At 50.0% G+C, this 12,416-nt stretch overlaps 1 protein-coding gene across 2 annotated transcripts in view; it reads left to right on the top strand.

The window, feature by feature from the left end:
* The window catches only part of MYO5C (myosin VC), a 95,810-nt gene that overhangs the window by 53,674 nt on the left and 29,720 nt on the right, over positions 1-12,416 (top strand). For both annotated transcript variants that reach the window (XM_026518500.4, XM_057306337.1), the window contains exons 15-24: positions 133-267; positions 731-828; positions 1,963-2,049; positions 2,499-2,610; positions 3,387-3,598; positions 5,795-5,960; positions 6,297-6,443; positions 7,893-8,057; positions 9,287-9,380; positions 12,311-12,374. In XM_026518500.4, coding sequence (XP_026374285.2) covers positions 133-267; positions 731-828; positions 1,963-2,049; positions 2,499-2,610; positions 3,387-3,598; positions 5,795-5,960; positions 6,297-6,443; positions 7,893-8,057; positions 9,287-9,380; positions 12,311-12,374 — 1,280 coding nt within the window. The remainder of the gene's footprint in view (positions 1-132; positions 268-730; positions 829-1,962; positions 2,050-2,498; positions 2,611-3,386; positions 3,599-5,794; positions 5,961-6,296; positions 6,444-7,892; positions 8,058-9,286; positions 9,381-12,310; positions 12,375-12,416) is intronic.

Below are 12,416 nucleotides of genomic sequence, written 5' to 3'. Positions count from 1 at the left end.
TTGGCTGTAGAGACTGATCGAGATTACTAATCTCACTTTACATGAGCTCATTGTGACCATTTACATGGTTTGAATCAGCTGACGACTGAGAGTAACACCTTTGGACACTGAAATCCTTTCTGTTCCTTCCAGTTCCATCTCTGTGCCAATTTTTTTCAAGAAAATCCAGTTCCTCCTTCCCCTTTCAGTTCGGCGATCACAGTGAAATCTGCAAAGCCAGTCATCAAGCCAAACAACAAGCAGTTCCGGACCACAGTGGGAAGCAAGGTACCCAGAAAGTATCTGAGGGCAAGGGGGCCAGGGGCGTGGGCCAGGCCCTACAGGGAGCCAGGCAGCGGTTGGGCCCACGTTCCAGGCCCGGACGTGGGCACTGAGCTGCTTCCTGTCTACTATACGTGTAAGTGCAAAGAAAAGCCACAGTTCACCATCGTTATACCTCAGCCTGCAAGGCTGCACACACCTGAGCAAACCACGTGTTCACACAATAACGTGATTTACAAAGTTCCCTGCTATTTTGGAAGAAGAGGCTAGAGCAGCATTCTGTCCAGAACATAGGACATGCTAATAATCACAGTCATGGTTTGAAAGTTTTCATAGTAGATGTTTATGCATGAGGTTAACGTTTCTCCTTCTTAATTTACCAAGGTTGGGCCGCCTATTTTTTTTTTTTTGGCCTTGACCTAAGCATCAAATTGCAGCATGACACTTATTCTCTGACCTTGTTTCCTAGTTTCGCAGCTCTCTGTATCTGCTCATGGAAACCCTCAATGCGACCACACCCCACTATGTCCGATGCATCAAGCCGAACGATGAGAAATTACCCTTCGAGTGAGTGTTCCAATGCAGCAGAGGGAGAACACCGAGGAGGTCGTGTCTGTCGTGATGCTGGAGAATTTGCTTATAATTCCCTTGCACTTTACTATTTCTGGGTTTTTTAACGATTCAGAACAACCCCATCCTTCACACACACTGTTAGACAGCACAACCCCTCTACAGAGGCTAAACCATCTTGTCTCCAGGAGGAAGCAAAGGGGCTAGCTTTGAAAGAATAGTCCACAACTGAAGTCTATGCGACTGAGGGAGCCAGAGCATTTCCTTGATTATAAGAAGACTTCGGGTACAGCACGGTGACTATGGTTAATAATACTTTATTGTGTGTTTGAAAGTTGCCAAGAGAGTAGATCTTAAAAGTCCTCCTCACAGGAAAGAAACTGCTGTAACTACGGCGATGGGTGTGCTCTCACTTATGTGACTGTTTCACAATACATACGAACACCGAGTCACTGTGCTGTACACCTCAGGCTACTGTGATGCTTCCTGTCAGTTACACCTCAGTAAAAAAGAACATTTGTTTTTTGAAAGAAAGGTGGTAGAGGAACAGAGGTGTCGCCCTCAAACATGGCATGAGATGGGAGACTTGCTCTCTGCAGCCCGTGGGCAAACCCCAGGCTCGGGAGCGGACGTTGCAGAGTGTCTTTGAGCTGACTAGAGCTGACAGGTGTCCGAGGGGCGTGCACCGTCCGTGGAGGTGGCAAATGTGTCTGTGGGCACCAGACGCTCAGACCCCAGCTGGAGGGTGTCCCGCCAAGGGAATTCTAGCATCAAATGGGCACTTGGACAAGGCAAGTGGGAACGTTTCCTCTACTCTGGTTGTCTCGCGAAGCCGAACCAAGGCCCTTTCCCCACAAGGCCTTCTCCCTCTTTCCAACGTCAGAATCCATCGCTCCTTGCTCCCCGAACTCAGTCAGCTTCCAGAAGTCTTGCGGAGCTGCTGTTTTCATTTCCCCTCTGACGGGGATCTGTGGAGTAGCTGCTGGGTGCCCGGGGTGGGGATCGCAGGGATCGCAGAGGCCGGGCCTGCTCCCCAGGGCACATCGTCCAGGCGGCTCTGCTGCACTGCTCCTGGGCACATTTGTCAGTCCCAACGGCTTAACACATCTCCTAACACTCGTCTTCTTTCAGGTTCGACTCCAAAAGGATAGTTCAGCAGCTGCGAGCCTGTGGTGTTTTAGAGACGATTCGCATTAGTGCCCAGAGCTACCCTTCCAGGTTCGTTGTCACTCCTTGTTTGGGGGGGAAATGCCCAGCTGCAGGTCTGCTGAGAACCAAGGGAGCAGCTGCCTGGCAGATACTTGCATAAAATGCCCCCAAGATTTCCCACTGTTCTTTTCGAAGGCCAGAGGAGGGCCACTGACAGGCGGTGTGTCTGACAGGGGCCACCACCAGCTCGTCACCCGTTTCCATGGTTACTGAACACTGCCTGCTGCCTCCCCACTGCTCCTGGGAGAGGGAGCCGAAGGGGGAGGAGGGCACAATTGTTGGGGCAGAGTGTTAGCAGAAATACAGCTGGGGGAGCACACAGGTGTGTCAGGGTGAGGTCAAAGGTCAGTGCCATCATCCCAGAACTGACTTCACCCCCCAGCCCATTAGCAGCGGGATCCACAGACGTGCCACGCCTCCTCACTGCCACACTCCTTCGATCCCCTTTGACTTTGCAGGTGGACATACATCGAGTTCTACAGCCGCTACGGTGTGCTCATGACCAAACAGGAGCTTTCGTTCAGCGATAAAAAGGAGGTGTGCAAAGTGGTTTTACAGAGGCTCATCCAGGTCAGTCTCACTCAGCTCCTGGAATGATGGGCTCTTACTGAGATGCCCATCTCCCGAATGTGTTTCCCTACCTGCCTGTCTCAGGACTGTGTTGTCACGAATGTCAAAGGGAGAAAATATGCCCCGAGCATTTGTGTGCTGAGGTCAGAGCAGACACACTCACGGGGGCATCATCTCCTGAGAGTAGGAGTCGCCGTTAGGGACCCAGACTCGAACCCCGGCCCCCCTCTGAGTCCTCTATCCTATGTTGTCCTCCCACAGTCTAAGAGCTTCGATGGGCCTGGCTAATTGACACGGTCAGCTGAGATGTCTCTAGCCCAGGAGGATCCCAGACAGGGCACTCCGTGTCCATTTGGGCCATTGCTGCAGCAGTGAGTGGTGACGGGAAGGAAGTGGGGACAGAGGTACCATGGCCAGGAAAGGGGGTGGTGAAGACAAACCGAAGTGAAGACAGAAACCAGACCTTTCCAGGCCCTGCTCTCTTGTAGAAACCACATAGGAATGGCCCAACTGAGAATCACCGAGCATGCACACACCCCTCTCACCCCACAGACGGACCCCTGAACCTCAAGTGCATTTCTTCCCCCAGTGGCTTTAAACAGACATCTCAAAAAATAAATCCCGAGGTCATGATCAGAATTTTTCTGCTTTGTGTCAAGGAACAGATGCGTCAAAATAACAATGTTTTGGCATCTTTGACTCTCTAAACATCTTTTCCAAATACTATAGAAACTCTGAAAGATTTTATTTCTGATTCTATCATTTTTCTCTTCCAGGATTCTAATCAGTACCAGTTTGGTAAAACCAAAATTTTCTTCAGAGCAGGACAAGTAGCCTATTTAGAGAAGCTCCGACTGGATAAGCTCAGGCGGAGTTGTGTTGTGATACAAAAGCACATCCGTGGCTGGCTCCAGAGAAAAAAATTCCTCCGAGAAAGACAAGCTGCCCTGACCATCCAGCAGTACTTCCGGGGTCAGCAAACTGTGAGGTACGCTGGAGTCCAGGAAGCAGGGGGCGTTGTGTGGCTCTCTCGACTGCTCACCTTGTGCAGAGGGGCCTGTCAAGGACAAACAGCCTTTCCCTGGGGGCACAGACGTGTGTGGGTGCCCTCCCATGGCCGTCAGTGAGCCTGGAGATGAGAAGGTCATGTCCTTGGGGCAGGTAGTGCTGACTCTGCCTACCGTTCCCACAGCAGAGGTGACCCGTAGGACCCCAAAGAGAGGAAGCTCCAATCAGAGTTTTAAAGAGAGTCAGAACCCCAGTGAGACCAGGTAGAGGGACTGGGCCCCTTTTCCGTGGGAAGTGAAAATCCCGAAGGCAATCAGGGTCCTGGTGCAGCCCCTAAGGAAATGCCGTGAGTAGCCACTGACCAGCCACTGCAGATAGCGGGGGGCCGACCGTACCCGAGGGGATCCAGGGCAAGGCTCTGGCGGCAAACACAGAGCACCCGCCCAGGGGATGGCTGAGTGGAGGGCAGTTAGCAATCTTACGCCTCACTGAGCGCTCCCCAGAGGCCGTGCCGGGCTGGCCGGTGAGATGGAGTCCTTCCCGGACAGCGGTGTGTGCTAGTGTGCGTCTGCGACGCCTCGGTCCTTGGCGCGCTGGGAGGAGAGTTGAGAAGGCAGCTGTTTAAGGGTCAGGCTGTGTCATGGAACCTGACCTCTTCCTGAGCTGAAGGCCTGACCTCCAGCAGCATCTGGGCTTCTAGACATGACTGGTACACCACAGCCTTCATCTCCGTGTGCTTCCAACTGGGCTTGCCACCCCACCCCAGGTGACCGTCTTACACGAATACACAGCCAGGCTTGCCCTCCTGTGCCCCTGGGTCAGGCAACAGCAGCCATCTCCAGGGCAGGAAGAACCAGGGTTATCTTCTTCCCCAAATCAGGCCCCCTTTCTGTTTTGGGAATCGCTGTGGCCTGACAGTTCTACCCCTGCTTACCTCGCGTGTCTGTCCCTTCATTCCGTTGCCACACCCCTGTCCTAGATGAGGCCTCCACCACCACTTGCCTCCTGGTCCCACGGCGCAGCCTCCCCCTGCTGCCTGTCTTCCTGAAGCAGGGCCTGTGAGAACCACTGCCCACCTCTTGCCTCTGATGCCTCAGGGGACCTCTATTTCCTGCACTCAGTCTTTGACACGGCGTTCAAGGCCCCCATGGCCTAGATGCTTTCATGAGAATGGAAGCTCTGGGAGAGCTGGAACCCTGCTTTCATACGCCATAGTGGGTATTCAGTAACTATATTTTTAAATAACACATGGTCTCTATTTTTCTAATCTCACCGACTAATTTTTTCCATGTATCTTATATTCTGAGAGTTGCAGACAAATTCTCTTTTTCCAAATATTTCAGGCATTGCTTAGGCCTCCATGTGGTCACTGGTCCTTAGCCTGAAATGCCTTATCCAACCTTCACTGTCTACAGAAATCCTACTTTTCCATCAAGGGCTGGCTCACAAGCAGAATGATAGCTCTGTAAGATCTCTCTTACAGATCTTTTAGTAGTTATTTTATTTTTCCTCTTATCCCACCTGGCCATTTATAAGTCTGTCTGCCACATGAGGTTATAAACTCTGGAGGTAAGAACTTTGTCTTCACCTCCAGTGCTTTAGACAGAAGTTAACAAGCTTTTTCTGTAAGAGCCAAATATTTGGGCTTTGGGGGCCATGCAGTTTCTCACATCTCTTCAACTTTGCTGTTATTAGCCAGGGATAATATGCAGATAATAGATGTGGCCGCGTTCCCATGACACTGGACAGTAATAGGCGGAAGGCTGCAGGATTGGTCCCCAGGCTGTCATTTGCCAATCCCTGATCCAGACCTTCTAGCGTGGTTTCCTACGAGGCTGAATGAGCAGGTGCAATCCCAAAGCCCAGTTCTGTTTTCACGTGTGTGAGTGACGGCGGATTGATTGGCCTGGATGTGAAGTGTGCAAGTTGCCACGTTGTTCCCGTGGCCCCGAGCAGGTCCTCATTCAGATCAGGGTGAAAGGAGAGGTGACGAGACTGACTTCCAGCAGGCATTAGAGCCAATGAGGTCTAGAGTTTAGTGCCTAGATTTGCAAAACATTTGACTATTCCTCGGTGCAAAACAAAACAAAACAAAACGTCGCGCCCACTCGTCACTGTGCCGTAGAAGTCAGTGCTCTGTGGATAATAGGTTCACTCTGGGTTCTCTTTAACCAAGGAAAGCTGTTACGGCAACAGCCTTGAAAGAAGCATGGGCAGCCATCATCATTCAGAAGTACTGTCGTGGGTATCTCGTCCGCAATTTGTACCAGCTCATTCGCGTGGCCGCCATCACCATCCAGGCCTACACCCGAGGACTCCTGGCAAGGAGGAGGTACCGAAAGGTGCGGCCAAGACCCTGTGCTTTCTTAGGGCACGGGTCCCTCAGGGCTCCGGTTATTTTTCCCCAGTCATAGTGAGGTCATTCTTTTCCTGCATGAAGACCTTTAAAGAGAGCAGGGAGTGCTGGTATCTGAGTGTCTGTTCATACATGTCCGCCACAGGTGGGTTTGGTCATCGTTTCAAAGGTCTAGATATAATAGGACTCTGTGGGTTGATGACAAGAAATTTGTATTTTACAATGTGAGAATGTTTTGATAGTTGCGTCTCTCAACGTTGGAGGAGTTGACGAGAGAAACAGTGGAGAGCCAATCTGCATTTCATAAAATCTTGTTTTAAAGATGCTGGAGGAACACAAGGCTGTGATCCTTCAGAAATATGCACGGGCGTGGCTGGCCAGACGCAGATTCCAGAGTATCCGACGATTCGTGCTCAACATTCAGCTTACTTACAGGGTCCAGCGTTTGCAGAAAAAGCTAGAAGATCAGGTAGGTGTTCGTAATGTATCTTTCAAATGTACTTTATCTAACCGATTTATTTTGTCCTGGGCCAATTCCTTAGCTAATGCTATTAAAATTTATGCCCATGTTAGGAAATTCAAATAGTTTATGTAGACCACCTGATTTAGAAAACAGAAATGTACTGTAAAAGGCTGCTCCATGAGGTCGTATAGGATGTACACTGCACAAGGGAAGCTGCCAAAGAGTGCAAGTGGGGCTGAAACCCAGGCTAGCTTTGCTTTTGCCAACCCGTGTGTCCCGGTACAAAGCTGGGCTGCCTTGAGGCAGGGGTGCCTTTTTCTCCTCTGCACAAAGATGTTGTCGGCATGCCAAGCCATGCTCCCTCAGGACTATGTTGGCTCAGAGGAGTTGCTCTTTTCTAATTTGCCAAAGGTCTGTATGGTCTCACTGTGGCCCTGCCTATTTTGGGGAGACTCCTCATACCATTCCACTGGTAGGAAACAAAATCCACATGTTCTTAGCCAGTGGGGAAGGGCTGTGGCATATACAGTGTCCAGATCGCTGAAACTCACTCCTGGGCCTGTCCTAAATAATACTGAGACTCTCCTACGGTAAACTTGAAACTTAGCCATGAACAATGCTGTAGGAGTCCTTAGTGAATGGATGAATGTGCAAAAAAAAAAACCCTTGAAGTTTTGATGCGGTTTCTCCTGATTGTGCTCTTGTGTGGCCGGCCTGCACCTTACGTGGCTTGAGGAGAATAGCACCGTTTGCCGCCGTGACAGCTGGGAGCGGGGCACCTGGGAGTCCCGACGCTGCCGGGGCTCCACGCTAGGTATATTCGTTTGCTAGGGCGGCCGTAACAAAACGGCCACAGCCTGCATGGCTTACACAACAGGCATTTCTTTTGTCACAGTTCTGGAAGCTAGAAGGTCAAGATCAAGGTGTTGGCAGAGTTGAATTGTCTCTCCTTGACTTGCAGATGGCAGTCTCCTCCCTATGTCTTCACATCGTCTTCCCTCTGTGTCTGTGTCCTAATCTCTTCTTATAAGGACACCAATCGTACTGGATTAGGGACCGCCGATATGAATTCATTTTACCTTAATTTTGTCTTTAAAGACCCTATCTCTAAATAGAGTCAGGGTCTGAAGTGTTGGGTATTAGGACTGCAACATGTGCATTTGGGGGGCAGCAGGGGAGACAGCGTATCCCACAGCACTAGGGTTGTCTTGGAGCTCCAGGATCGGGCCACTCCCATGCTAAGAGTGCCATCAGCTCGGGAAGTTTGCCTGACCAGATCTGCCTTGCTGTTTGCACTGGGATGAAGATGCCCATACGTGTCATCGTAGTGATAAGTGTGATCAGTGTAGGTAAGGTCTGATAGATTTAGATGCCATGGCAAAGGTGGTGAGAGGCAAATGGAACAGCTTCCTTATTTTGGATAAACCCCCAAACATCTGCTGTTTTTTCCTCTAGAACAAAGAGAACCACGGGCTGGTGGAGAAGCTGACCAGCCTGGCCGCTCTTCGGGCCGGTGACATGGAGAAGATTCAGAAACTGGAATCCGAGCTGGACAGAGCAGCTGCCCACAGGCACAATTATGAGGAGAAGGGGAGGAAATACAAGGCTGCCATAGAAGAGGTCTGTGCTGGTCGTGATTATGGAAATCCATGCGCGTCTTTCTGTGCAAGAGGTCACGGCCCAGCATTTTCCCACAAAGCAGTCTGCAGAACGAATCAGATATTGCTGTTGGCTTTCATCAACAAAGAGGGCCTCCCTTTCGGGGGAGGGGAAATCAGAGGCGAAGAGGAGGCTCATGCTTCAAGACGCACAACAGAAGGTTCCCTCTTAGTCCAACTATTGCGAAGGGATGAAAGCCCTTTCAAAGAGAAGGAGCCCTGTCTAGGTGCTTCTCTCTCTTCCAAGATGATCTTGGTCCCCTCTCGCTTGTCCATCTGGTGTGTGCCCTGAAGCCTCTTCCCCAGAGCAGCGGTGCAAAGCGTGGGGCAGGTTTTCGTCTCTGTGGTGTAGTAAAATGAGCGGTGGACAGAGTTCAGATGTCCCCAGCTCAGACCTCGTCTTTGCTGCCATCTGGTTGGGCAACCTTGGGCAAGTCCCTTACCCTCTCTGATGTAAGGTGGGAAATACCAAAAAGGGACCGACAGAGTCATTGTGAGGATAAAATTGCCAGATGACATCACCTAGCCAAGTGCCTACCGTAGAGCCCTGCACAGGTGAGAGTGGCAGTGTTCTGGAGAGGTCGTATTTATTGTCCCGCACTTTCCAAAGTCGTACAGCACCCAGGTTTGTGGCAACCTGGAGCCCCAGGGCACCCTCCCTGTTGCATGCACTACTGGTCACCAACCGTCAGCACCAAGTGGCCCCAGCGGCTGGCCCAGCAGATACTGTACAAGGAGAACCTAAAATAATGGAGCTTTTGTCCAGGATCACCCATCCTTCCTGAGTAATAACGCTCTTAAAGTGTGGATCCACTTTATATCATAAATTATATCATATTAAATATGTAAATACCTTGGCTATTGAGAAGCTTCCAGAAAAGGATAGAGGATTTTCTTGACTATGAGGAGACCTTGGATTTGGTTGTTTCTCCTTGACTTCGGCCATTGCCGGGCCAGGTTGAGAACCAGTGTCTGCTTGAAGCCACACAGAGCCCTTGTGCATGAGATGAAACGTAGCATCTTGCAGCGGGCTGGCGCTGGCTGTTAGCCATGGATAGGAGCTGAGACGGAAGGTTGGGTGGATGGGTGGGTGGATGGATGGATAAAAATGCAGCCTTTCACCAAGAGGGGCTGTGGTGACAAAACTTGAAGTGAGGTTTTTAAAAAACCTTTTTTTTCCCCCTTCACTAGAAATTGGCAAAGCTTCAGAAGCGTAATTCAGAACTGGAAATACAAAAAGAGCAAATAGAGCTGCAGCTCCAAGAGAAGACTGAAGAGCTGAAAGGTAGAGCCCAGGGAGGCCTGGGGGCGCGGTCACGTGCTCACCTGTCCAGGCGTTCGGGAAATAACTACGGGGTGGGAACTGAGTTTTAGGCAGAATCAGGAACTGCGATCTTTCCCAGTGAAATGAGAACATTTTTTGCCTCACAGGGAATAACAGTATTTAAGTTGTGGTAACATTACCCTACAGACTCTTCTGTTTTATTTCTGTCTTTTATCAGACGGCTCAGCAATCCCTGCCTCAGAACCGCCTGGGCCGTTTGCAAAATACAGACGGTTGGGCCATCAGCCTGGAACTCTCCCATCGGGAGGTGGTGTGTGAATGCGGCACAGCCAGGGTGGTTCCGACATCTATATTTTTTTAAAAACTTTGTGGCGATCCTGACGCGCAGTCAGGGTAATGCTGGCGTAATGTGGTTGCCAGCCACGGATCTGTAGTCAGATGTCACATCTGTCCAAATGACTGTAAGTGGTACCCCCTCCGCTGCTCCTGCCCTGGCTGTGAGTGCGGGCCCTGCTGAGCCCTTGAGCCATATCCCCCCGGCTGGCAGATGCAGACCCTCGGAACCAGCGGTATCACTTTCGTTCAGGGGTGTGGAGCAGCCCCCCTTAGCCTAGTTCTGTCCAACCCACATGCTAATGGCAAGCGCTTGCTCAATTCCAGTAGGAACGGGAACCTGTTGCTTCCTGACCGGATGGTTTAAATGACCACCCTTGATCCCCTGTCCTGTCCAGGGCTCTTTCCCGTGAGCTCTGACGGGGCAGCAGGGGCGTGCGAGTTCAGGCCTGGGGAGCTAGCAGAGCGCACACCGGAGGCCCAGCGGGCAGTGGATTCACGGGGATCCAGAGGAGCACGGGAGCCCTGGGGGTTCGGCTCAGTGTGGGAGAGACCCATGTCAGGAGGAGGAAAGAAACATCCCGAGTCCTGGCTGGCAGCAGGAAAGGCTGTTGAGATGGTGGCAAGCACAGGAGTGACCTCCTGCCTCAGATAACGCGAGCCTGCCACCCGGTCTCTGAGAACCGATGGTGGGGCGTTGATGAGCACACGAGGTCGGAGTAAACCTGAGTAAACCTCAGGCCGGAGTTAGGGAAGGGCTTGCCCACCTCCACCTTTTTTTTTTTTTTTTTTTTTTTTTTATTCGACAGAGATAGAGACAGCCAGCGAGAGAGGGAACACAAGCAGGGGGAGTGGGAGAGGAAGAAGCAGGCTCATAGTGGAGGAGCCTGATGTGGGGCTCGATCCCATAACGCCGGGATCACGCCCTGAGCCGAAGGCAGACGCTTAACCGCTGTGCCACCCAGGCGCCCCATCCACCTTTTTTATTACAATATACTGCTCCTGGGTATATTTGCTCTTTCTTCTAACTTTAAGTGGCTTTTCCCACAAGAACATTTAAATTCTTACAAGTGTGTCCTGAGAATTACAGCACCGACATGTTTGGGTCCATAATTTTATATTTCCTTCTAAAAAGTACCTGAAAACTTTCAAACCCAGTGCTCATAAACTGCTTATCCTATGGGTCTCTCTGCACATGGCAGTGTCTTGTGAAAAGCATCAGCCTTCACTTCCCCTGGGACCTGCGACTAAGGGATGTTATCACACGTTTCCCCTTCTTGAGATTCCAATGTGGACGCCATCCCATTGCTCCTGGGAAGAAAGTCACGTTCGGGCAGCTCTTTCACCCCTTGACAAACGGCCTAAGATTTAGTAAACACCAGTGAAGCCAATTCTGTGAGCGATTTGAAAATTGAAATTATATCAAAGATGCTGGCTTCTAAATTAAAGCTTTAACATTTTTCTAGTATTTTCTGGCTGACTCATTTTGAGGCAGTCATTTTGTTTCAGGGACATTTGACATCTTTTTTGAATATTGTTGGCTTTTTTTTTTATGTTCAGTTAGCCGACACAGAGTACATCATTAGGTTTTGATGTAGTGTTCATCGATTCATTAGTTAAGTATTAACACCCAGGCTTTTTTTTTTTTTAATCAAGTAATTCAGGGTAGCTTGCATCACCTCCCCGCTGCCCCTCTGGGGCAGGATTCAGAAATAAGATATAAGTCAAGGGTGGGGTGTCAACAAAGTACAAATAGACGTGTCAGGCTTTGATGGGTTAGCCCCGTTTTCTGGGGCACCTGTTGTGTGTGGATATGTTGGGAACCTGGGCTGTCACGGCTTCAGAATGACCAGAACCCCAATGATTATTGCCCGGCTGTCCAGTGTTGCCTCAACCTACACTTTGTTGTTAAAGACTCTTTGTTGTTAGAGACTCTTGTTTTAAAATGCAGCTTTGTCAGACTTCCTCTTCCCCTAGATGAAGACAGACACTATATTATTTTCTTGGTTATCATGAATAAGTGGTTCTCAGCCGAGAGAATGCTTTTGGTTCCCCTTTCCCTGTCGCAGATATGTGGCCTCGTCAGAGACGGTTTGGGAGGTCACAGCTGGAGCAGAGGTGCCCCTGGCTTCCAGTGGCTAGAAGCCAGAGTCGCCACTCAGCATCCCGCACCACACAGGACAGCCCCCTCTCCACGACAAAGTATTTTCCAATCCAAAGCGTCGACAGTGCCAAGACTGAAACCCCCTCATAAACTGACCATTTTCTTCCCAAAGGGTTTCGGTGCGCTTTCAGTAGTAATATATATTGTCTCAAAGCCTTTTTAAACAAATGATACTCAGACCCCCAAAAAAGGAGTATAAATGAAACTATTCACACATTTCTAGCATGACCAGTTTGTGAGAATTATTATTTCCCCTTCTTGTCTGTATTTCTAATTTCTAAACTATAAAAGTGACAGTTATCCTCTCATCTTAAGTCCCACTCATCGTGAATAGCCCCTAATTGTCCTCACATCCACGCTTTCTTAAATGTGACATGAAACTATCGAGGCATTGCTTTGCAGACGTATTTCAAAGAGCGTTCTCTCTTCACAGAAAAAATGGACGACCTCACCAAGCAGCTCTTTGATGATGTGCGAACAGAACAACAGCAGAGAATGTACGAAATCTCGTTTGCCTTGAAGCTACTGCTTCTCTTTCT

The sequence above is a fragment of the Ursus arctos genome, unplaced genomic scaffold (genome assembly GCF_023065955.2).
Source record: "Ursus arctos isolate Adak ecotype North America unplaced genomic scaffold, UrsArc2.0 scaffold_36, whole genome shotgun sequence".
NCBI classification, from domain to species: Eukaryota; Metazoa; Chordata; class Mammalia; order Carnivora; family Ursidae; genus Ursus; species Ursus arctos.
The sequence above is the reverse complement of the archived record's forward strand: the minus strand, read 5'-3'. Positions and strand labels throughout refer to the sequence as shown.